Source organism: Anomaloglossus baeobatrachus, chromosome 8, assembly GCF_048569485.1.
Source record: "Anomaloglossus baeobatrachus isolate aAnoBae1 chromosome 8, aAnoBae1.hap1, whole genome shotgun sequence".
Taxonomy (NCBI): Eukaryota; Metazoa; Chordata; class Amphibia; order Anura; family Aromobatidae; genus Anomaloglossus; species Anomaloglossus baeobatrachus.
Window position 1 is genome coordinate 206,803,513 of NC_134360.1, and position 27,323 is coordinate 206,830,835.

General features: G+C 42.7%; 2 protein-coding genes across 4 annotated transcripts in view; one reads left to right on the forward strand and one right to left on the reverse strand.

Annotated features, from left to right (window-relative positions):
• Positions 1–14,732, forward strand: part of PODN (podocan) — a 69,217-nt gene extending 54,485 nt beyond the window's left edge. The window contains exons 5-11 of the mRNA XM_075320097.1: positions 909–1,018; positions 5,239–5,395; positions 7,910–8,025; positions 10,136–10,793; positions 12,966–13,114; positions 13,377–13,535; positions 13,634–14,732. Coding sequence (XP_075176212.1) covers positions 909–1,018; positions 5,239–5,395; positions 7,910–8,025; positions 10,136–10,793; positions 12,966–13,114; positions 13,377–13,518 — 1,332 coding nt within the window. The 3' untranslated portion in view covers positions 13,519–13,535; positions 13,634–14,732. The remainder of the gene's footprint in view (positions 1–908; positions 1,019–5,238; positions 5,396–7,909; positions 8,026–10,135; positions 10,794–12,965; positions 13,115–13,376; positions 13,536–13,633) is intronic.
• Positions 14,733–18,194: 3,462 nt separating this feature from the next.
• The window catches only part of SLC1A7 (solute carrier family 1 member 7), a 149,598-nt gene continuing 140,469 nt past the window's right edge, over positions 18,195–27,323 (reverse strand). For all 3 annotated transcript variants that reach the window (XM_075320098.1, XM_075320100.1, XM_075320099.1), the window contains exon 11: positions 18,195–19,438. In XM_075320098.1, the coding sequence (XP_075176213.1) occupies positions 19,214–19,438 (225 nt within the window). In that variant the 3' untranslated portion in view covers positions 18,195–19,213. The remainder of the gene's footprint in view (positions 19,439–27,323) is intronic.

Below are 27,323 nucleotides of genomic sequence, written 5' to 3' on the forward strand. Positions count from 1 at the left end.
ACGGGGGCGGGTACGCTAGCTAGCGATATCAGTACAGATATCGCAGCGTGTAAAGTACCCTTTAGAGTTGCTTTGTGCTTGGTGGTGTTGTGGAGTTTACCTGTCATCTTGTTGTTTCCACCCTGCTCTTGTTTTTCCTCCTTATCACTTTTTGTGTGGTACCTCTATCAGTGTGTACCATGTGATAAAGTTTAGGTTTACCCTTTTTGTCTATTTCTGTGAGTTATAACACACTCCTGTCCCAGCCACGTGGGAGAGGGGATATAAGATCACTGCTGGTCAGGAGCAGGACCAGGAAGGAGACTCAGGCATCCCCACCTTTAGGGGTATCCCTGAGATTAGGGATAGCACTGGGCCTCTAGCCTGAGGGTCACCTTAGGAGCCCCAGTTTCCTGCTATCCCCATAGTCTTTGTAACATATCTCCCAGTGAACATTCTGTCAGTAAAGTCTTTCTTTTGTCTTCTCCAGTACATTGATTCCTTGGTTTGTTTTTGTTGTTTTTTTTAACTGACTTCAATTCCAAGAGCTGTTGTGTGAAACACAGAAACATTAACAGCGAGCCACAGGATACATCATTAACTTTTAAATCATTTTTTCTGCCTTATGATGTTGTAAATCAAACATTCTTCTTCTTTATAGGCACATTGTATTGGTATTTAACGTACAGATATTGAGTACCTGTATATATTAGTTCATTAAAACTCAAATAGTTGCTACATTTTTATTTCACCGCTGAATAAGAATGTTTTATAAACATGATAAGAAACTGAACATGGTAAGTGAAGTAAAGCAGCTTAGATATCTATATAGACTAACTACAAAACTGTTTCCAGATAGGCTACCTGATACTGTCATGCCTGGCATAGTGAATGATGACGCTCTAACTTTAATCTATTGTCATTTGTAGCTAACCCTGGCTCCAAGACTCCTCCCAAGCTCTCTTGTAAGCGCAGACTTTGCCGCCAATTATATAACTAAAATCTATGGAATGACATTTGGACATAAGCCAAATCTACGGTGAGATTGTCATAACATTGCATGCGGATTTGATGTATTACAATTTATATTCATAGCTGTGCTGTTTATTATACTGAAATAGAATATTCTATTACTTTCAGTTCACAAAAAAGTACTCTAGAAAATATTGGAAGGTCCCCATTTACAGGGTAGAGGCAGTGGCATACATACAAATCATGGGGCCCAATAGAAAAAGTCCTAATTGGGCCCTCCTCTACATGCCACCATCCAAAAATAAAATTGGCAAAAGTAATACTGGAGCCCCTTAGAGTACGCAACCACAACTATATGCCTTTTGAGGCAGTTAGGATTTAATGCCATAAAATTTTCCCCCCATACTGCATGATACCCCCACAGTGAATTCCCCCCGCAGTCCCTCCTCATGCACATTATGATGACACCATAGTGCCTCCAGCAAAGTATGGTGGTGCTACAGTAAACCCAACACAATATATTTCCTCCCCACAGTATGATACCCCTAAAGTGCCCCCACATAGTGTGTGTGTGTGTATATATATATATATATATATATATATATATATATATATATATATATATATATATATATATATACACTGTATATATATATATATATATATATATATATATATATAATGTGAGCAGGGTGTTACATTTGGTGTTATCACTCACACACTCTCTCATACTGGTCACTGGAAGTTCAGCATGGCTCTTCATGGGAAATAATTCTATCAGGGTCTGAAATAAAGAATTGTTACTCTACATAAAGATGGCTGAGAGTATAAGGAGATTGCCAACACTCTGACACTGACCTGCAGTACGGTGGCCAAGACCATACAGTGGTATAACAAGACAGACCTTTTCTGAGTGGAACCTGTCCTGTTATACCACTGTATGGTCTTGGCCACCTTGCTGCAGCTCAGTGTCAGCGTGTTGGTGTCTTCTTATAGCCTCGGCTATCTTTATGTAGAGCAACAATTCTTTATTTTAGGCCCTCATAGAATTCTTTTCCATGAGGAACCATGTTGAACTTCCAGTGACCACTATGAGAGTGTGTGTGTGTGAGCGATAACACCAAATGTAACACACCTGCTCCCCAATCGCACCTGAGACCTTGTAACATTATTGAGTCAAATGACACTGGGCACCATTGGACACAATTTGTCCATTTTAACTTAGGGGGTGTACTCACTTTTGATGCCAGCGGTTTAGACATTAATGGCTGTGTGTTGAGTTATTTAGAGGGCACCAAATTTACACTGTTATACAAGCTGTACACTGATTACTGTACATTGTATCAAAGTGTCATATCTTCAGTGCTGTCCCATAAAAAGTTATAATAATTTTTTTTCACAAAAATGTGATGGGTGTACTCACTTTTTGGATATACTCTATCAATCTCTGTATAGATTGCACAATGTTTTTTTAAATTGGCAGGTTCCCTTTAATAAAATTAGATCTCTCACTAGTAGAATACTATAACGTTCACTAATATTAATGGAATTCTGCAACTTCCAGTGAAAGCATTGCAGCTTTGGAGATAATCTGTGAACTTGGATCCAGGGTTCTCTTTAGGATTCAGGGGGATCCAGCTGCAGGACCCCCACCGTTTAGCTTTTATGACATGTCATGTCATAAAAGCCAGTTATGGAAAAAATAATCTTTAAGGCTTCCTTCCATTGCAACCAGTTAATTTAGCTGGCTGAATTCTGCGTTGGGTTCTCTATTGTGCTCCATATGAAAACATGTTCTTTATTAGCCTCCCATAATAATGTTTTGTCCCCTGTCCAATTCCTATATGAACTATTAACCCATTCCCGGTATCTTTCAGATATTTTCCACTATTTGCACTACCTTCTGGAAATAAAATCCTAGATCGTTTCCTTTTCAGTAACTGACCCAATATAAACCTGCCGGCACAGACTATGTATAGATAGCCGGACACCTGCTTTGCATCGCAACGTCCCCTTTTATTATTACCATTCACTTCCCTTAAATGCACTGAAAACATATGGTGAAAAATGTATAATAAGAAACATCCCATCTTATATAAAAATAAGTAGTTACAAAGCTGTTTTCAATTGCTCCCTCCCCCTGCCGTTCCCAAAGAATAACAATAGGAATCTTAAAATGAAGGATAGGACTTTGAACCAAAAATATTGGTGTTTCCATTCACTTTACTTAATGTTGGAAAATAAAAGCAAAAAATGTAACAAATTGTTAATCCTTGATGCAGAATCTGTAACAAAGACACTTCAAATTTACTTGCAGTTTATAATACTGGTACCCTCTTATGTGTTATGACAGCATATACCCAGTTATTTGATAAAATTTACATTTTATTGAGCTATATATATTAAAAACTCAACTCGAAACAAAACACACACAAAAAATTGTTCCACAAAGTGAGGGTTGCAACAATATCATTAAATTTCGTCCAAATTCTATGCAGTCACCAACAAGGTGAGGGAGAGGAGGGTTTATCCATCAAGTATCTTAGACAATTAGCACAATAAAGAGGGGGGAGGAGTTTTCTTCAATCTTTTTTACCCTGATGGAATCTGTTCCTACCTATCAATGGAATACATCCCTGTCAAGTATCTTAGACAATTAGCACAATAAAGAGGGGGGAGGGGTTTTCTTCAATCTTTTTTACCCTGATGGAATCTGTTCCTACCTATCAATGGAATACATCCCCGTCAAGTATCTTCGACAATTAGCACAATAATGACAGGGGAGGGGTTTTCTTCCATCTTTTTTACCCTGATGGAATCTGTTCCCACCTATCAATGGAATATATCATATTCCACATATTATGTGTGTTTTGTTTCGAGTTGAGCTTTTAATATATATCAATAAAATGTAAATTTTATCAAATAACTAGGTATATGATGTCATAACGCTGAATATTGTATACCCATCCTAAAAAATATGTTCTTTTCAAAAAAATACCCTCTTATGAGGGAGAGGAACCATTGAGCCACTACAGGAACAAGTTCCCTAAGTGAATCTGCAAGGTCTGGATTGATGATGTCACTGCTATGATGTCGCTGCTCAGGGCTAACAAAAAAAGTGATGTCATAATACAAGTATAATAAACACAGTTATGTCACAGTACAAAACTGAATCGTAAAACCCTGCAGAATATGTTGGCGCTATATGGAAAAAAGATTAGTGTATACAGTGATATTATAATACAAGTAGAACGAACAGTGATGTCATCATACAAGTATAATAAACAGTGATGTCATCATACAAGTATAATAAACAGTGATGTCACAAAATGAGTAGAACAAATATAGTGATGTCATAGCAGAGGGAAAAAAACAAACTAAAAAAGTGATGTGACAAGTATAATAAACACAATTGATCCCCTTTAGTTACGCCCCAGGAGAATACCATCCCTATAATACCCTTCACATGAGATATGTCATGCGAGTGACAACGGAAAGTATGGCGCACAACACCACACTCTACAACACAACAAAGGGTATTCCGGGGACACTATATCAACAGTGGGCCCTAGTGCTAGTGAGGAGAAAGATGGGACACCTCCAGCACTCACCTGCAGCTGTACCCTACACTCCTAGCCAGTCCCTAAACAGGTTCCGCACCTGTTGCCGAACAGGATACCTGAGACTCTGGAAGACCCTGCAATAGCCCTGGCTAGTGAGCTGGTAGGTGAGGGATGCTAGCTCCACCACTGCACTAATACACACCAGAAGAAAAGACTGTTAGGGGAAATACAACACAAACAGCTGCAATCAGCACCGGGACTGCCGCCTACACAGCAATTTTCAGAAAGGGCTTCACCAGCTCCTTCCACCTTTAGGCCAAGCTTCCAAATGAGGTCAGAGAATAACCAGCACCCTCTACAGGAAAGAGCGTGTATATATAGGGGCTGGGAGTGGTCCAAATCAGAAACACCTGGGAAGATAAGGAGAATACTTGCTGGCAAGGAATACTGACATTAACCCTTTCCTCCCCAAAGGAAAGGGAATACATTTAATACGCAGAGTCTCAAGACAAAGAGACTCTGGCCAAGCACCTGTCACTAGTCTCTACAACAGAGGGGCGACCGTGACAAGATGAACTCTACCTTGGGGTTGGTGTAAAATATGTAAATCATATAAGATTATATATAAAGTTAACATGAACAACAAATATACATAAAGTGGAATGCCTAATTTTGGACTTGTGATGGTGCAGGACTTAGTATGATGGACGGTTTCTCTCGTCAGGTCTGTGTATCTGCACAACAATAAGCTGACAGATGCCGGACTACCAGACAACGTGTTCAACCAGTCCGACAATGTAGAGATCCTTATAATGTCCAGCAACTTCCTGAGACATGTTCCCAAACACCTGCCTCCCGCACTGTACAAGCTGCATATGAAGGTATCAGAATGATCTGACATCTGTTAGTCATTGCATGCAATCAGTGTATGTTATTGTGCTCCAAAACTCAAAAAACAAGGAAACTAAGTGTTACTACTCATACAACAAAAAACATAAAGTTTTAAAGGGATTCTGTAAGTTAAAAATGACTGGTCAAACCAAGCACAGGTGCTTAGTCGGTGCACTCTTGGCGTGACCAAACAGTTCCCTCCTACTTGTTTTGCATCATTATTCACCTTCTCTTCATTGATTGACAGCTCTGGCTTTACAGGAGCCAGAAGAGAGTGAAAAAAGATGGAAAACAAGTGTACGGGGAGGTGAACTGATCTGCTTGGCCACACCAAGGGTGCACTGAACTCCTGTTCTTGGTTTGAACAGTCATCTTTCAGTAGCAGATTCCATTTAAAAAGGGTTGTCTGGCTGAGAGAACCTATTTACAGATACCCTGATAGCAAATAAATATATATATATTTATATATACTGTACATATATTTACTGTATATAATATAAAATATATCATTGATGGCGCTATAATAATAAATAATAATATTTATTATTAATATATATATACATCCCTATATATACAGTGTGTCCACCCATATCCTGTCCACTGCCATTAATTTGAGAATGGTGGCAGCTATAGGCATAGAGGTGGTGTCTAGGTATAGTAAAGTAGCCATGCACTACGCAATGAAACCACCTATAGCGCCACCTGGTGGAAAACAACGGAGTTAGCATTTTTACCTCAAAAACGGAACGAGATACAGAAAAAAAGTGAAAAAAAGTGAATTACAAAGTTGTAGGGCATCATCAATTCAATACGAATCGACACCTTGCATACAGAAATGCTATGATTAGAACGTGTAAAACTCACAAGGCTGCGGACGTGAAGCGATACCTCATGGAGACCTTCCTACAAGTCATTGGGTATGGTGGCTGCATGGAGTGGCCTCTGCGCTCACCTGACCTGACTCCATTGGACTTCTTTCTGTGAGGTCACATCAAACAGCAGGTGTATGCGACCCCTCCACCAACATTGCAGGACCTACGACGACGTATCACGATGCTTGTGCAAACATGTCACCTACGATATTGCACAACGTGCAGCAAGATATAGTATGCTGTGCAGAGTCCAGATGTGCATTGCAGCTGACGGTGGCCACTTTGAGCATCAAAGTTAAATGAGCACCATATGCGTGACCAGCATTCAATGTTTGGGAGGGTGGGGGGGTCATGGGTTTCATATAATAGCATTTCTGTATGCAAGGTGGCGATTCGTATTGAATTGATGATGCCCTACAATTTTTGAATTCACTTTTTTTCTCTATCTCGTGCCGTTTTCGAGATAAAAATGCTAACTCCGTTGTTTTCCACCAGGTGGCGCTATAGGTGGTTTCATTGCGTAGCTGTAACGCCTGCCTGGAGCCACAGACTCAGACTGGCTGTAAGGGGAGTCTAGAGAAAATCCGCTTACAAAGCAGGACCCCGAGAACTCTGCAACCCTTTAACCCCTATACAGGGATTTGGAATTACACAGAGCCCCAGAGATCACTACCTGTGGTAGGCTGTAGTCCGTGGTGGTCAGGCAGGGTCAAAAACCAGGAAATGCTAAACAGGAACAGAATCGACAGGCAAGGGTGTAGTCAGGAGACAAAGCAGAGGTCAAATCCGGAACTGGCAGCAAGGTACAAAAATGACAGGCAGGAGGGTAGTCAAAAAAACAAGCAAAGGTCAGCGCACAGGGCTCAAAATACAAACAGCACATGAACCAGGAGTACAGAACTATCTCTGGCAGTGGTCACATGACAGGAGGGGGAATAAGAAGGGTGTGGTGTCTTCCCATTGGCTGCAGGTGAATGATGGCAACTTCAGCTGGAAGACACACGCCACCTACAGTTAGCCAGTGGTACTGCAGGTTCTAGGGAAACCCAGCCTAGTGGATGAGCGGAGCCTGTGCTCAGCAGAGCCATGGGCACCGACTCCTCTCCCAACACCAGCACTATCCATGGTGGGAATACTGCATTGCCTGGCGATCGGAGCAGAAGTCACAGGAGCGGACTCCGGTGGGGACATGACAGTAGCGCATGGCTACTTTACTATACCTAGACACCACCTCTATGCCTATAGCTGCCGTCGTTGGCGGTGGACAGTATATGGGTGGACACACACTATATATACTGTATGTATGTATGTATATATATATATATATATGTGTATGTATATGTGTACATAGGGTTAGGGGTTGTATATAATTGTATTGAGGCTCTCAATAAAACATGTTTTCATCACAGCAGATTTCCCAAGGTAAAAATATTAAGGAACATTGGCTGTATGGCTAATTTATACTTTTATGGATGCTTTCATCTGCTTCCCGAGAACTCTCATCCTAGGTTTTATCAAACATCAAATCTGGCATTAAAATCAGGGTTGGGATCCCACTTCCCGTACGTGTATTTGAGCTTTAGCCACTGATTTTCCATTCATTCTAGGAATAACAATGTTTTATGTTGACAGAACAACCGGTTGGAGAAGATTCCCGTCGGAGCGTTTAGCAACCTTTTAGGTTTGCGTGAACTTTACCTACAAGACAACTTCCTTTCCAATGAAGGCATGAATAACGAGACTTTTATGTAAGTGAATTTTCATTTGCGTTTCTTGCTGGAGAAATAGTTATTGTTTTATAAAATATACCGAAATAGGGAAAGATCTAAAATTCTTGATTTGTATGTGGGTCAATTGTAAGAAAATGAGTTTTTAAGGCAGAATGGTTCTTGCGTTATGGCTGTATCTATTCATCTCCCTCTCATTCAATATACTCTCTCATCCCTCGGTTAAACTTGATGGACAAAGGTCTTTTTTCTCCTAAATATTTAGCTATTTATTATAACTAGGGATGATCAAATATCTCAAATATTCGGCAATATTCGGCTTCGTGAAAATCCGACGTAGGTCGCTGCTATGCGAATATTCGATGCGCAATGTAAGTCTATGGGAAGCCCGAATAGTTGCTATTCGGCAACTATTTGGGTTTCCCATGGACTTACATTGTGCATCGAATATTCTTAAATAGTCGAATAGCGGCGACCTATTCGGTGAATATGGGCGTTGCTGAATATTTGAGGTATTCGATCATCCCTAATTATAACCTATCGATTCATTGTAAACAAAAAATTCCATATACGTAAAGTTGGCCAAACACATTGCACCACCATCGGCTGAACCTGCTAAACTCAGCGGGATCGGATAACCATTTAGTATGTATATGATGTTCGACCAGTGTTCTTTCATGAAGGTTGGAGGATCAGCCATGTTGAATATTAATTCTCAATCCTTCTATATTCAGGGGGTATAAGCCAAGGAGGTGTCTGGCATCTACCATTTGGCATTTACATTACTGGCATCTACATATTTGGCAGAAGAACCTTTGGACTCTCACGCAGCGTGACCCGAGTGTGACTATTCTGTCTGCACCCCTTGCAGCTATATCTTTATTACAACTAGTACAAAGCTGCAGATCCATGTGTGGAGAAGTCCCTATTATTTCCAAATTTCAGGGATTGACACCTAGGAAGTTACTGAGTGTGAAAAATTTTCCTGTGACCATGCTTTTGTTTTCTAGTTCATGTCCACACTGATGCTACAACCGTTTCACACTCCCATTACCTGCCCCATGATTGTCCGTTTTTACACCTGGGCTCTGTTTAAAGAGAACCTATCATCTGATGCATGCTGTCCAAACCCCAGGCAATAAGAATCAGAACCTTGCTAAGTATATTATTGTCTGAAATGCTCCAGTGTATCACAAGCGTTTAAGGTTCTGGTGGAAGACCATAGCTAGAGACGAGACTAGTAGGGATGAGTGGACCTGTGGAAGTTTGGTTCAGTGGGTTCAGCTGGACTTTAGATAAAGTTCGATTTGGGACCCAAAGTTGACCTGAACCCAATGGAAGTCACTAATTGGGCATTTTGGGTCTCCGCCCACATGCAGCCAGCCATAACCGATCACTTTTACAGGAGGGAGGGCAAGATTTTTTCATTTTTTTGGTTTGGTGCACACTACATTTGATCACGTTGTTGTTACCCCCAGTGGGAGCTGTTCAAACACTGCAAGCGGCTCGTACTGGGACGAGCACCGAGTGTACCCGAGCACAGTGATACTCACGCAAGTGGTGTTCATACGTAAAGCACCCGAACTCTGGGAGTTTTTTTTGCTGTGTTTGGTACTAACACTGAACCTCGGGTTCGCTCATCTCTAGAAACTAGACCACCTCCACCTCCGGTTGGCTCTAGGTGGGTTACAGTTCTGTTTCTATGGGAGAGATCTGTCCATAACCTGCAGAGATGTCTCTCGCAGGGGAACTTCTAACTATATTTTCTTCAAAAGTTTCAGTGAAAAATATACCTGGTTGGAATTGTGCAGCCCGGCTCTGATTCATGCTGTCCCAGCACTTTGGGCATCATAAATCAGGTGCCAGAGCAACCCAACATTAAGCACAAGAAACCTCCCATTAACGATCCTTTCCAGGACGTTTTGGCAGTACATGAGAGATTTCCCATGAATGTCTCTAGGTAGAGGTGGCTCTTATGCTATATGGGTAACATTTCTAGGCAAAAAAAGTTGTGTGTTTTTTCTCGAAGACTTTTTAAGCACATCTTGATGGTTCTCAAATTTTCCTCCTCTTATGAATCCATTATCTATGACTAATACATTGATCACTGGTGTTATTCTTGTCACTTCAGGAACCTAAACAGATTGGAGTACCTGGATCTCTCAAGCAATAACCTGACACACATTCCTAGTGGGCTACCACGTAACATTGTCATACTTCATCTGGAAAAAAATTCAATCAGAAATATCTCTAATAATGTTTTGACCCAGATTAGAAACCTGGAGTATCTCCTGCTTCATAACAACAAGCTGAGGGCACGAGGGATCCATCCGGCAGCTTTCAATGGATTAAAGAAATTGCATACTCTTCATATGTACAACAACTTGTTGGAGAAGATACCATTCGGACTTCCACGGAGAGTGAAGACACTTATGCTTCTTCACAATCAGATCACTGGTATCTCTAAGGATGATTTTGCCACGACTTATCTCCTGGAGGACTTGAACCTGAGATATAACAAAATTATAAGCAGCTCAGTACATAGAGATGCCTTCCGGAAACTGAGGCTCCTCAAGACCTTGGAGCTATCCGGTAACTATTTGAGATCTGTGCCACATGGACTACCCAGAAATTTGGAAATCCTGAGACTAAATGACAATGAAATTAGTTCCATACCACAAGACACGCTAACTGGGATGTCGAAACTGAAAGAACTGTATATGAAAAACAATAAACTCAAGATCAGCTCCATATACACCGGGGCCTGGGTGGAGCTCACTAGCCTCCAGGTGAGATCCTTAACCCTTAGGAGAAGTTATTAACTAATAATAGAAAATATGGATTATGACCAATGTGTAGACGTTTTAAGACAAAGCATGGTCACTGATTTGTGCCACTTTCTAATTATGGGGAAGTTGTTAGTGTTGAAACCTTCCAAAATTTTAGGGTTTTTAAGGTATTAGACTATTTATGGTCTACAGCGTCTTCAACGATGACATTCTGCTATCCACTTTATACTTAGTTGTCCCATTTAGTTCAATAGGGCGGCAAAAAATTAAAGAGGATGCGGCGCTTACACGATCTCAGCATCTTCTCTGGAGTCCAAGAGTCAAGATCTCCACCTAAAATTGATGGCCTTTCCAAACGAAAGGCCATCAGTATTGTAAACTTGGAAAAACCCTTTAATGACAAGTCATTAATCAAGGCACTTAGTGTATAAACAGCCTAATACTATTTTCACCTGTGTTTGAAGGTAATGCTGGGCATGTGCACTGGCTAAGGATATGCCGGGTACATATGCAAGGAGCCCTTTTTCTGTCAGAGTGGTATGCAATGGTCTATGTTTTCCTAAATGTATTGAATAGTGATGTTCAATACATTGATATTTTGCAAAAAGAAAATGTATGCCAAGCTGTATTTTTTCTTAATAATGGAATTCAATATGTACACATAGGGATAAACACCAGGGACTTCCATTGGGCAACTTCTCACTCTTTCAGTGCCAGTAATGTAGTCTACAGGTGAATACTGCACAAGTTCTCGACACGAAAAACTAAACAAGATGAAACCGGCCATCAATCGTGATATGAGTACCATAGTTTGCACATATGATGTAGCACCGGCGTCTTTGCAGAGATGCCAACTTACTCACCGTCCTGGCCGAGTCGTGTCTTCTCCCGCACTCCACCAGCCATCCATGTGTGCTGACGCCTCCTTCCCCTCCCGGGCCCCGTACATGCTGCATAGGGTTCAAGGGAGTACACCTAAGACGCGCACATGCACGCACACTGGCCCTCCTCTTAAAGATCCAGCGTGCTATTTGCAGGAAATGCCTCTCAGCCTATGGCTAAAGCTCACTTTAAAAGCTGCAATATCGTTACCGATATCGCTAGCGAGCGTACCCGCCCCCATCACAAATCGCTGCCTGTGGTGCACAACATCGCTTACACCCGTCACATGGACTTACCTTCCCTGCGACGTCGCTGTGGCCGGCGATCCGCCTCCTTTCTAAGGGGGCGGTTTGTGTGGCGTCACAGCGACGTCACACGGCAGCTGTCAAATAACAGAGGAGGGGCGGAGATGAGCGGCCAGAACATGCCGCCTACCTCCTTTCTTCCTCATTGCCGGTGGACGCAGGTAAGGGGATGTTCGCCGCTCCTGCGGTCTCACAAATAGCGATGTGTGATGCCGCAGAAACGAGGAACAACCAGCGGCAAGCCCCACCAACGATATTATGAAAAAGAGCGACATGTCAACAATCAACGATTTTTTACATTTTTGCGATCGTTGATCGTCGCTCCTTGGTGTCACACGCTGCGATGTCGTTAACGACGCCGGATGTGCGTCACTAACGACGTGACCCCGACGATATATCGTTAGCGATGTTGCAGCATGTAAACCACCCTTTAGAGGCACAGTGTATTTAAGGCATCTTCCCATTAGGGGAGGTGCCTGCGCAACGCCTCTAGTTATTCTCCAGTCTGCTACCTAGCTAGTTGTCAGATCCCATTTCCCATGTCAGTCACCTGTACCTGCCTTCCCACACCTGTCTGTCTTTGCCATGCCCACTTTCCTGTCCATACCCACCAGTCTAGCCTGCCTCAGTCACCCTGCCTGTACCGGTCTACTCCTGAGTCCATCACCTGTCCTGGGGGTTAGCTGCCACAGTCCCGGTCACTGCCCTGGGAGTGGTACCTGGCGTTTGCCTTGCAGTGGGCACTTAGTTAAGCCACTACCACTAAAGGGTAAGCCCATGTCCCCCCCTGTGGTCTAATGGATCTACTAATCCCACTTGCTGCTCCAACACCGGCCGAGAGTGTTACATATGGTATATATGCGCTTGAAAAGAATGAGATTCCCTCCTGGACATTGCTTTTGGTAAATGTTCTGCAGTCTACCAGTTCTGATCCATTTGCAAAGATTTACTTGGTCAGTAAGAAAAGTGTGTTCTCTCCTTTCAGCTGCTCGACTTGTCAGGAAACCTGTTATCCTATGTCCCACCGGACCTCCCGGAGAGTCTAGAATACCTGTATCTTCAGAGTAACAAGATCTCTACCATCCCCGACAGCGCGTTTCAGTCAACTCCTAACCTAAAGGGAATTTTCCTTCGGTAAGACAATGTAGACCTGTTTTTCCCCAACTACAGTTCTCAAGGCCCACCAACGTTTTCAGGATTTCCTTAGTATTGTACAAGTGTTGGACTCTTCATCTGTGCAGGTGATTAAACTATCATCTCTGCAATACTAAGGAAATCCTGAACATATGTAATGTTGGTGGCTCCCAAGGACTGGAGTTGGGGAACACTGATGTAGAGCGTTCTTATTAAATACACAGTATTACATTGGGTTTCCTAAGCAAATCTTCTCTGCCAGGTTCAATACGCTAACTCCGCAGTCAGTGATGGAATCCGCCTTCGAGGGACTGGAAAAGTTGCAAGTCTTAGACATTGAGAACAATCTCGCTTTCAAGGTCACCAAGAAGCAAAAGGAGGAAGAAACAGAAAAAGATGATTAAGACCAACAACAATTGTGGCAAGTATTAATATTATTAATATAACTCTGGACATACTTCTGATGGAGGTCATTGAGTATTGTGGCCTCATTCTATGTTTTTCTTCTTTTATTTGCAGTTAATCTGGCATTATGATAATAAGGTGACCCCCAGCCCCACCCGGAAAGAAGAAAAATTAAGACACTGCCTGATGCACAACATTCCTATTTTTTAGGATCTACTTTCTATGACTTCTCCCCTAGCTTTGATGAGCATTTTTTCGGCAAAAAAAATAAAAAAAAAAATTAAGAAGACTAATTCAATCAATATGAGAGAAGTGTCCTCTATGAATTCTGCAAAAGCTGGCTTTTGTTATATTTTATATTTTATTTCTGGTTTATAGATAAATCAGTAGATGGTTGAAGCTTCAGTTCTCCTGGACAAGCAGAATCATGTTACTGAAGTGTGCAGTAATACGGACGGCGTAAATTATTTTTATAGCTTAACATCATTCTTCTGAAAGTCTTTCCATATATTGGTAATTTTTACAAGATATGCAAAAACATTTATAGACTTTATGATTATGTATGAGGGTGAAGTTCCAGGAATGCCAATTAAAATTGTCTGCCTGGGGAAACAGCGGGATACAAGATCTTCAGGTACAGTAATGGGCACGTCACTCACCCCACTTACCCTGCATCCAAAAAGGATATGGCTGAAAATGAGAAAGGAGACTGTGCAGTTGAAGTAAATTATATTATGTACAGCGCATGGCCACTCAATATCTGGAGAGGAGCAGTGGGTGTAGGTATACAGCTCTACAGGTCCCTACAACTAAATTGGTAGCAAAAGGAAAGAAATTGGGTAATTTGTATGGGAAAGTTTCTTTGTTTTGCCTGTGATATGGCCTTAATTGATCTTTTAAATATTTTTTTTTTGTCTCATGAAGCAAATGTGTAAGTATTCAGAGAGCATAATGAACATTATGGTATCATACAGCAATTATAGATAAGACTATGTAATACAATGTATAAAGTCAATTGTTGTTGCGTTTTCTTATGGGACAGAATCTCCGAGATGTTAAGTCTGAGTTGTCCTGTGGATTCAATACAAGCAACAGAACTAATAGTGAAATAGTAAAAACTAGAATTCTGACTTAGAGCCACTTTTATACAGAAATACTGATAATAAAAATAATCCCCAATGATTTTATATGTCTAAAGTGTTATAATAAATCAGACTGATTCTCCAAAGCGTGTTGTTTTTTATTAAGTTTTCTGCCTAGAAAATCTGGATGTACATCTGCTTCATATATGCCCCGTGTCCACATACCCTAAATATTAAGCAAACTGTCCTATATTATGTAAGATGAGATCCAGCGCAGAAAGCAAGGCACTCTTCAATATAAATTTACCTAGGCAGGGGAAAAAATAACTAGCGACGCGTTTCGACCGTATTACACGGTCTTAGGCGGGCTTTGCACGTTGCGACATCGCAAGCCGATGCTGCGATGTCGCACGCGATCGTCCCCGCCCCCGTCGCAGCAGCGATATCTTGTGATTCCTGGCGTAGCGAACATTATCGCTAAGCCAGCTTCACATGCACTCACCTGTCTTGCGACGTCGCTCTGGCCGGCGAACCGCCTCCTTCCTAAGGGGGCGGGTCGTACAACGTCAGAGCGACGTCACACGGCAGGCGGCCAATCAAAGCGGAGGGGCGGAGATGAGCAGGATGTAAACATCCCGCCCACCTTCTTCCTTCCGTATAGCCGCCGGCGGCAGGTAAGGTGATGTTCCTCGCTCCTGCGGCTTCACACACAGCGATGTGTGCTGCTGCAGGAACGAGGAACAACAACGCACCTGTCGCTGCACCGGCATTATGGAAATGTCGGAGAATACACCGATGATACGATAACGACGCTTTTGCGCTCGTTAATTGTATCATCTAGGATTTAAACACTGCGATGTCGAAAGTGACGCCGGATGTGCGTCACTTTCGATTTGACCCCACCGACATCGCACGTGCAATGTTGCAACGTGCAAAGCCGCCCTTAGTCATGTCCTATATTATAAGACTTTTTCTGAGTCTTAAGCGGGCTTTGCACACAGCGACATCGCTAGCGAGCGTACCCGCCCCCGTCGTTTGTGCATCACTGGTAAATCGCTGCCTGTGGCGCACAACATCGCTAACACCCATCACACATACCTGCTTAGGAACGTCGCTGTTGCCAGCAAACCGCCTCCTCTCTAAGGGGTCGGTTTGTTCAGCGTCACAGCGGTGTCACTAAGCGGCCGCCCAATAGAAGCGGAGGGGTGGAAATGAGAGGGCATAATATCCCGCCCACCTCCTTCCTTCCTGATTGCGGGCGGCCGCAGGTACGGTGATGTTCCTCATTCCTGCGGTGTCACACATAGCGATGTGTGCTGACGCAGGAACGACGAACAACCTGCGTCCTGCAACAGCAACGATAATCGGGATTACAACGACTGGACAACGATCAACGATATGGTGAGTATTTTTGATCGTTAACGGTCGTTCCTGCGTTTCACACCCAACGACGTCGCTAACGAGGCCGGATGTGCGTCACGAATTCCGTGACCCCAACGACATCTCGTTAGCGTTGTTGTTGCCTGTAAAGCCCGCTTTAGTATTAGAAATATACATTTTTAAATCACTTGTTGGACTATATTATATGTAAAATATAGGAGAATGTTTTCTCGTTATCCTCGAGTGACCTGCACCGAGAGGATAAGACATTACTAGCTTGACATGGCTTTAGGACTGGAATCATCTGATTGTAAACTAACCTAGTTTTCCATGGACACTTTATAGAGGAAAATGGTTGGAAAATAAAGTTTCATGAATCATTTAAATAGAAATAAAAACAGAACCCCATACATAAATGCAGACATGTCCAATCACTTAAGTCACAACTTACGTTTTGCAGGATTTCTATGTTCTTAGATCAACATATAAAGTTTACACTTTGATTATTTTGTTGCATTTAAAAGGCGTTTACTGTTTATAGAAGATGTTTGTTCCTGGTTGAAGTTTCTATTTTAAAAAGGCATTGAGTTAAGAAGAGGCTGCCCACACTGCCTGTATATTATGTCTATCTGAACTAATGCTGGAGTTTACAGGAGTGCTTAGGTAAGAAGAGACTGCTAACACTGCTGTCCACCCTGATTGATCTAATACTGGAGATGGCAGGAGTGCTGAGGTAAGAAGAGACTGCTAACACTGCTGTTCACACTGATTGATCTAATACTGGAGATGGCAGGAGTGCTGAGGTAAGAAGAGACTGCTAATAGTGCTGTCCATCCTGATTGATCTAATACTGGAGATGGCAGGAGTACTGAGGTAAGAAGAGACTGCTAACACTGCTGTCCACACTGATTGATCTAATACTGGAGATGGCAGGAGTGCTGAGGTAAGAAGAGACTGCTAATACTGCTGTCCATCCTGATTGATCTAATACTGGAGATGGCAGGAGAGCTGAGGTAAGGAGAGACTGCTAACACTGCTGTCCACCCTGATTGATCTAATACTGGAGATGGCAGGAGAGCTGAGGTCAGGAGAGACTGCTAACACTGCTGCCCACCCTGGTTGTTCTAATTCTGAAGATGGCAGAAGTGCTGAGGTAAGGAGAGACTGCTAACACTGCTGTCCACCCTGGTTGTTCTAATACTTGAGATAGCAGGAGTGCTGAGCTAAGAAGAGGCTGTTAACATTGCTGTCCACTCTGTCTACCTGATTTAACACTGGCCATACCAGTGGCGCTGAGGTAAAAGGCTGCTCACACTGTTGTCTATCCTTTTTATCTGACCTATTGCTTGAGATACCAGTGGTGCTAAGCAAACTGCTCACACTGCTGTCCTCCATGTCAATCTGGCAATAACAGGAGTGCTGAGGTGGGAATTAGCTGGTCAAACTGGTGTCAACTCTCTCGAACTTATCCAATATTGTAGATGTCAGGGGTTCTGTGATAAGAAGAGGCTGCTTACATTACTGTCCATTATGTCTATCTGATCTTATACTGGAGATACAAGGGGTGCTGAGGTAAGAAGGAACTGCTCCCAATATTAGAACCGTTAAATAGGGTGAACAGCAGATTCTTACCTCAGCACTCCTGAGATCTTCCAGAAAAATGCTCAAGTCTTGACTTCCATTATATTCGGTACATGAGTCTGAGCGTTCAACTGCTCATTACGAGTACCGAGCACCCAAGCATGGTAGTGCTTGCTCATCACTAGTGCTGAGATAAGGAGAGGCTGCTCACACTGCTGTCCACCTTCTCTATCTAATATAACAGTGGATATACCAGAGGTACTTTGGTAAGAAGAGGCTGCTCACACTGCTGTCCACCTTGTCTATCTAATCTAATACTGGAGATAGCAGAGGTACTTAGATGAGAAGAGGCTTCTCATACTGATGTCCACTGCTACTGTATAGTGATTAGCACCTTAGGAACATTAGATTTGCTAAATAAAGCTATTTTGTTTGTTGTTTACCCCTGAATAACACTTTGAGAGCAACGACTTTAAAGCAACAGATTAACTTCCAATGCCCACTTCATGGCTTATATCACTCTCAGGTCTGTCTTTGGACAGAAGGATGAGAACAGCAAATAAAATTTTCCAATTTGTTTTATTACCTAAAAAGAAATAAGAAATCAAGCCAAAAGAAACAAAAACGTCCCCATTGAATTGTGCCTTCTAATTATGTGACTTGGTAAAAATACAGGCAACAAGGAGTCAAAGTGTACCGAATATACTATTTTACAATCGGCAATGGAAAATCTTCGATGACTGTAGAGGTTGTAGTTCCTTACAATCACTCTTATGACTTTCAATACTACGTTACGTTGTTTTTCCATGTCTATAAATCATCCTGTAAAGAACAACCAACATTACATTTATGATTTTAGGCCAGATTCAAATACTGCATCTTAGGATTGGAAAAACATGGTTGATTTCTTCCATGGTTGTTATCTATGGGTTGTGTCTAATATTGCAGCTCAAGCCCAGAGAAGTAGAGTCTAGCTGCAATACCACACACAACCTGTGCACAAATGTGGCGCAATTTAAAAAAAAAAATAAGTAGCCATATTTTTCTAATGTTGTACAACCTCTTTAAATGGGGTCTTCACTTGAGCTTTCTAACGTATTAGATAAAAATAACTTAATACCCATAGAGTTCATATTAAAAGAGATAAATGGCCCTAAAACGTACAAGACACCACACAGAAGTGTTATTTCAAGCGGAGGATTGTAGGCACCAGTTTGTGTTTTTTCTATTCTAAACACACAAATACATAACATTTTACAAAATTTCTTTTACCAAGTGAGGTTAACCATGTAAACGTCCTTGTCTTGTAATGTTTCTGCACTGTGGATTATGTGGGGCAACTATGGTGGCAGATGGATGGTATTGTATGGAATGAAAAAATGAAAAAACTGTCTTGAGAAGAAGTTCCCCAACATTTGTCCTGCACATTTATAACCGTGAGATCATTGCAAGTTGGCAGTCAAGTTAATGTGAGTTTTTAACTTTGCCCATCGGATAAAGAACCGGGTAGTACTCTTGGTTGGAGTGATGAGCCCTCTTTTTCTGATGGACGGTTCCTAGCAGGTGATGTGTCAAACATCCTTCACATCCCACCTCCAGGTGCACATTGATGTAGGACCTGCTGTGTTCTTCAGGAGACCATACCCTACAGTTACACATTTGTCTCCAGCTCGCTGATCTCTATCGTACAGTGATCTTTATCCGTGCAGGTATCGGATGGTTCTGGAACGTCAGGCTCTGGATCGACTTGAATTTGGTGAAACTCTTGGACTGTATGAGAAAGGTGAGGGGCACTGCGGCTCTTCACGCATCCGTTCCGTTGGTAGGCCATGATCTGGTGGATACTTATTGGCTTGGTCTCACAAATTAGAGGAACCTGAAAAACACACAAAGCAATTACCTGAATGCTGGGGACAATCAGATAACATGGCTAATAAAAAAAGAATGACCTGGTCTAAACCGGTAATAGTAAATCCAATATGTTTCTGGATGCCTGACATGCGGCCATTATACAGTACATAGCAGGGACACATATATAAGATTGTCTCAGTAGAGGAACATATTTGTTAAACACATCCAATTGTGGAAATTATTATTACTCCAAGATCTATTGATTAAAATGAACTTTGCTAGTGGGAAAAACCCCTTTAAATAAAACTACTTTGACTTTGATACTTCTTGGTATTTGGTTTTGATAAAATCTTATTGATACAGTCTGTAAAGCAACAGCCGGGAAGGGGGTCACACAGATATCCCACCACTGCCACCAATTTGTCACGATAACAGCCAGGGGGTCAGAGATATCCCACTACTGCCACCAATTAATCATGAACAGCACTCCACTGTCCCCAATCGTCAGGACAATACACAATAGACTGACGATTGATGGAGGAGGTAATGGCAGCTTTCACTATTAGGCCGATTATTGGGGAACTGACAGTGGACATATAGGATATACATAACTGATTCCAGCTCATGGAATATATATATATATATATATATATATATATATATATATATATATATATTATATTATATTATATTATATATATATATATATATATATATATATATATATATATATATATATATATATATATATATATACACACATATATATACACACATATACACATATATATATACACATATATACCTCCGAACAGTCACAGCCAATTCCACAATATTAAAAGGAACTACTCCTAGCTGCCACCACCAATCTTTTTACAGGCCGATTGGACATCTGTTACAGGTAGCATATGGCTTTGGGGATGCAGTATATAGAGCAAGAGGGATGAAGATGTTAAATTTTATATATTTAACTCAAAAAGTAGGCAGTGGTTATAAAAAATATACAAAAGGGGACAAAACAATACAATTACATAAAATAAAAGGGATAAACAAAAGAAAATTACTAAACCTGACGTAACTGCAAAGCTTAATGAAGCGAGGTACTTCTTAGACAGAATGGACAGAGCCCACAGCAAGTAGTACCTTCTAAGGACTGACAAAGGACCAAACCCAATTTCTGCTTTTTATTAGATCAAAGTTACACACACATACCTCCCCTTGATGAGCTCATGTGGGAGCTGTTTGTGGGATGTGCTTGGCCTTTTAGAGTTTTAGGAGATCCCCAACTTTCAGGATATCTTTGCCTTTGAAGGTCTTAGGTGTAAGATATCATGATCGTGTTTCCTATCATGATTTAACCTTTCTATAGATAGTGTATAAGATATGTGTATTGTCACCCATCTGCCTGATATTAATTTGGTTGATAGTCAGGTTCTGTCACGATGCTGAAAATATATCTCCCATAACTGTACGTTCTATGCAAACCCCAATATACATAAATTTGCTATGGCTCCGAAAAGCCTGGATGCAGTTTTTTGATGTTCAGCGGAGCTGACTGGAGAGATAACAAAAGTGATGTTTTTCCAAGCCTTGGATATACAAATCCCAGGCTTTTTGTCTTCTAACAGCAGATATACCAGTTTTAATTACCTGTCCACACCAAGAGGTCTGGCTTCAATGAAGGTGGATGTGTCATCTTTCTTTACATCCTCTGTTTTAATTAATCCCATGTGTTTAGTGTGGGTGTGGATGGATATGTCCTCTCTCCAGACACCAAAGAAATGTCTTATGATATGGATTTTAATTTCTCTGTATGACACAGTCATATGCAGATTACATGCGGTTTAGTGCACTAGAAATTCATGTGTTTTTTTACTTGCAAATTTTTCACATCTATTGCAAAACTATGGTGAAAATCTGCACATAAAACTCAGCATAGCCACAAGAGAAATTGATATGTTGTGGATGTGAAATATGAAGCGCTGGTCAGTATGAGGTGTAAAAAAAAACGCACAGTGGACTTGAGATTTCTATAAATCCTATCTACTTTGTTGGAACTTTAAGACACTGCATATTTTGGATTAAAGCTCATGACCTAGCACAGTAAACGTATGAGTCTTCAGTGTTGTAAGGTTAAGAGGGATGCACAAAATTACAAAAACATATGCACACTTTTTGAAAAACTCACACTTCCCCAGTATTACAATAACGGAAACTAAGTTGCAATACCACACACCACCTGTGGACAAGGGTGGCGCTGTTTTTTTTTTTTTTTTATATTAAAGCGGTTATGTTTTTCGAATGCCTTATTTTATACGGTTTATATACAAATACAATAATATGGCTAGAAAAGAGATGTAGAAGGAAAACTAAAAAGAAACATGAAACTTTTTGAAACCTCAAACGACGAACTGTAGTAGTGTCTACTGTAATAGGAGTCCCAGAAATAAGTCCTATTATGTTTGTATGACCTTTATACTCCACTAACGAGGGCTTCACCAAAGGCAAACCACTTCAAAGACCACCGAGTACCCCAGCTGTGTTGTACTAACTAAGCTAGCGTTCCCTTGTTACTGAGCTCATTAATACCCGGCCCCTCGTTTCCTTCCTATCCCACCCTGCAGATTGCACTTAAGAGGCCAAATTAACTCCTGCAATGATTAAGGGATCAGTATCACTCACTACAAGTACCATGATGTCACCAAATCCAGAACCTGAAGACAGAATCTAGAGGATAAATGGGGCCATCCATCATCTATGCCGGAGATGTAGGGTTACATTCGAAAAATAGATGCTACAATAACTGCCGTACTGGATGGAAAAGGTTAATATAAATATCTCTTGATTTCCCGTCAGAGACGCCCAAAGTCAAAGAATTTCCAGATTTCCGTTCTAACTCACAACAGGTTGAAAGATCAGTAAAAATAGTCCCAGACGTGAGGAAATAAAAGCGCGGGCCCAGATGGAGGCGAGAGAGTGAGAAAAATCATACAAAAGGAGAGATTTTGTGTTATTGGATGAAGCAATCACGTTTTAAGGTCATGTGACTCCTCTATAAACAGAGGAGGACGGAGGTCAAGGTCAGACTTAAAGGCATTGTCCACTTTTGGTTAAATTTTTTTTTTTTACTTAAATGCATTTTTTGGGACTAACTAAATAATTTTTGCAATTGCGTTTCATTAAACATTTCGCACCCTTTGGCTTTTACAAGCCTTTTGTTTCCCTGCACAACAAACTTTAATGTGGTCCTCAGAGGAGCTCAAAAAAAGAGTTTTTGTCACAGTGACTGATTCAGAGATTCTTATTTAACTCATTCTACAGCCAGAAATAGTGCAACACACAGGCTAAAGAAAGCAAGCGGTGCAATGAAAAAAAGATTATTAACCTGAAATACATGTATTTAAGTATAAACAAAAAAACAAACACATAATATACATCTATAAGTACATACCGTGACAACTCATCAATAAGGAATATCTGGCCACTTGTGTGAAATATTCTTAATTATGCCAGATTATTGTTCCTTTGTTCAGTGAGTCAAGGGATATTGGCCATTGTTTCATGTGGGACTGTCCGGTGCCGTTTTTGTATCAGCCAAATGCGGTGTACTAGTCTGCCTCACCTGGAGAACAACTGAATCAGTGAATGGGGATGGGCGAACCCGAACTGTAAAGTTCGGGATCCGTACCAAACACATGGTGTTCGTGCACACGACCCGAGCACGAGCTTTCTGGGATGTTCATGTTACAGTTCGGGTTACAGTTCGGGTCTAGGGGCTGTTAAAAAAAGCATGTTATTAAAAAAAATTATGATCATACTTACAGGTCCCGCGATGCGTCCTGCAGGCTCTGCCTCCCAGCGCTTCTGCTTCCGCGTCCATCCAATCATTGCTGTTCCCCCGGTAAGCACCTCTGGCTAAAAGGACCTGCCATGACCGTGGCGTCATACCCATGTGTCACGTGTGAATGTTGTATTACCTCATTGGCTACAGACTGGTCACGTGAGTATGACGTCATCAAAGGTCCTGGTGGACCGTGATGGGAGTGTTATCGCATCACGGCGCACAATCTCCCGACGGCAGCGGGTCAGCTGCATGTATTTCCACAGCTGAGGCGCTGCTGTTGGGAGAGTGGGGTGATGCACTGCGAGACACAAGTGCAATCATCCCGTCACTGTCAGCCTCTGCTTCATCGCTCTGTCCATAGCGGTGTAGCAGGCTGACATGGCTCTCTGTGCTTCTCACTGTGCATAGACTGTCTGTGCACAGTGATGAAGCAGAGTTGACCTTGCGGTTTGCTTCTCACTGTGTATAGACTGTCTGTGCACAGTGATGAAGCTGACTTTGCTGTTCTTGTGGATTATGTCGGACTAAACTTTTTTTTATAATAAAGATAGAGTCTCTAAATGTTTTTTTATTTTATTTCTAATAAAAAACAATTCTCAGTTGTGTTTTTTTTCTGTTTCTAGGAAAATTCATGGTGGCCATGTCTAATTTAGCGTGACACCATGATTTTTGGGCTTAGTACCTTCTGAGAATACAAAGCTGGTATTAACCCCTTTATTACCCAGCAAACCACCCCCTTCATGGCCGCTAGACGAGCTGGGTAAAGCGCCTGGAAGTGGCGCTAGGAAACATTGCGCCATTTCCAGGGGCGGCTGCGGGCTGTCGAGAATCCCAGCCCCCAGCTGCCTGGCTTTACCTGACTGGCTATCAAAATACGGCAGGTTCCCAAGCATTTTTTTTTAATTATTTTTTTAAGTAAAAAAAAATTAATGGGCTTCTCTGTATTTTGATTGTCAGCGAAGGCAACGCCAGGCAGATGGGGGTGGCAGCCCCTAGCCGTCTGCTTTACCTGCGCTGAGAATCAAAAATACTGCGGAGCGCTACGTCATTTTTTTTAATGATTTATTTATTTTTACAGCACTGTGACGTCAGGCAATCAAAATACAGGGAAGCCCATTTTTTTTTTAGTTATTTAAATAAAGAATTTAAAATAAAATGCGTGGGCTCCCGCTGCATTTTTTGTATTGCGAGCTAAGGGTAATCCAAGCAGCTACTGGCTGCTAACCCCCACTGCTTGGTGTTACCTTCACTGGCAATGGAAAATCCAGGGAAGCCTTTTTTTTTGCCAAAAAACTAAAAAAAAAATGACATGGGATTCACCATATTTTTGCATGCTTGCCAGGTACATCAGGCAGGTACGAGCTTCCCCCAACCCCCAGCTGCCTATTTGTACCCGGCTGGAAACTAAAAATATAGGGAAGCCCTTTTTTTAATTATTTCATGAATTTTATGAAATTAAAAAAACAACATGGGCTTCGCCCCATTTTTGTGTCCAGCCAGGTACAACTAGGCAGCTGGGGGTTGGAATCCGCAGCACAGGTTGGTCCAAGCTTTCTGGGCCCCCCGCTGCGAATGCAGTCCGCAGCCGCCCCATAAAATGGCGCGCTCATAGAAGCGCCATCTTCTGCTGCTGTATCCAACTCTTCCAGCGGCCCTGATGCCGAGTGGCCCGCTGGGTAATAAGGGGTTAATACCAGCTTTGTTTTACCAGCTAGTATTAAGCCAGAGATTCTTAATGTAAGGCAAGTTTGACCCGTACAATAAGAATCTCCAATAAAGGGTTAAAAGAAAGACACCACATAGAGAAAAAATACTTTATTAGAAATAAATACACAGACACACTAAGGGTGTCCATGTTTATTACTCCCTCTCACCCCTCCACGATCCTGGTCTTTTGTCTTCTTCAACCCGTGCAGCTCTGCTACATCAAACAGCACAGGGGGGGTAGAACGCTTCTGCTCCCCCGTGCTATGTAATCACTCAATGAGTGAGCAGAGGCTGCGGGTTGGTAAGCGGTGACATCACCGCTGCCACTATTGCCATGTAACCTGACCGGCGGGTTACTATAGTAACGGTGATCTCCGATCACCTGATTCCGGGCGCCGCGATTCACCGGCTGTGGCAGCTAATCCCTGCATGCGAGCTGACTCTGTATAGAGCGCCAACATGCAGGGACGGGGAGCTGACCATGTGCCAGAGCATCTCGCCGGTACACAGCGCTCACCGAGTATACCGAGTACTGAGATGATTGGGCGAGAACCGGCGAGATGCACTGACAGCAACTAGTATGACGTCATAGCCATGTGACCAGTCTGCCAATGAGATAATACAAAATTCACACGTGACTGGTCACATGCTATGACGTCACGGAAGGTCTTTTGGTTACCGGGCGGCACAGCGATGATCGTACTCGGAAGGAGAAGCGGCGGGAGACAGAGTCTGCAGGACACGTCGCGGGACCTGTAAGTATAATGACAATGTTTATTATTAACTGTATTCTTTATTTACAGCCCCCCGCCCCATCACATAACTGAAAGTACAAGTTCGGGGTTCGGACGCAAGTTCGCGTTATATCAGAACCCAAACTTTACAAAACGTTTGGGCGAGTCTCCCAAACACGGAACATCAGGGGGTTCACCCATTCCTACTAGCGAACAATGAGGGAATAGCCATGATTATCTTCCCCCAATCCTGTTGGACATAATTCCCTGGAATGGGAGCTTACAGATATAAAAAGAGATCTGCTCCTATCACCGGTGATTCTATATGAGTTTAGCCTTGGAACCTTGGTTTCAGCTTGTGGATTACATAACTGCTCCACTATCCAACACTGAGTCCATGAATTTGTTTGTAGAACCCAAGTTGACACTATCTGGTCACCTGGCCACATAACTCGCTGTGCTCAGTCGGAAGGGCGTGACCAGGCGGAAGGACAACGCCCACCTAGTTGTCTAGAGAATCCAGGGGCGGGAAAAAGAACAGGTTGAGTTTGGATTTGAGAGTTTAAGTTGAGAGTGGATTTGAGCAGAGTGTGCGGAGTAGGAGACAGGAGAAAGTGAAGTTCAAGTGGAAGTCAAACAGGAAAGGCGTCGGGGTTGGAGCCCCGGCGTACTGGCTAGGTGGCAGACGGTGGTCCGTGTCTGTCAGGAAATGGGAAGACGGCTGCTGGAGATTCGAGGTGGACCGGGACAGGGTAGGAGCCCGCCGGTACACCGGAGAACTGACCTGGAAACCGTGCTCAGAGGGGGTATCTGGACCCTGAAGCAAGGATCGGAACCACCGACTTTGTTAATTAACCAGTTGAGGACAGGATTATAGGTCCTGTCCCACCCAAAGTCCCAAAAGCAGCCCAGCAGCCCACCGGAGGGATAGGGAATCCGCCAGGGCCCCTCTAGATCCCACAGGTCAGCGTCTGTGGGCAAGGCTCCCATCTGTAGTTCTGGGAGCGTATTCCCGTGTTCCATACCGAAAACTCCAAGGAGAACTAAAATAGTGCAGAGGAAAGTGACAGACCATCACCTCGGGTGAGGGACCAGCATACACCCGGCCGCGGCGGCCATCCACTGGCACTTGGTTTACCGTTGGACTTGTGTGATTCATTTGACTGTGAGTACACCCGCAATCCCCGGTCTGACCGGGTGCGCCGGCCCCTGCAACCACCATCCTTAGCACAGAGACACTGGGCCCTGGGGCATCCATCCCTAACCACGGAGGGGCTAAGATCCAGCTGCCATCCCATCGTCCCCGGGTGCTCCCCGACAGCAGCGGTGGTGCTACATCTCACCACGCACCGTGGGTGGCGTCACCCAGTGCTCCCAGCAATCCCTGTACATATACGTCCCCTTTTATTTGAAGTGTCCGCGCGACCCCCGGGGCCGGAAGATCCCTCGAGCCACACTGCGGATCCGGATCCGAGCAGCTGGTGTGGGGGCAGCACACTACCGTCACAGTAGGATACACAATGTGCTCATTGTCATGGTTTAGTAGGGAATATATCCTCCTTGGTATCCCAGGTCCAATGACAGTTCACCTAACCATGGCATTTTGACTGTCTATTTCACTCATA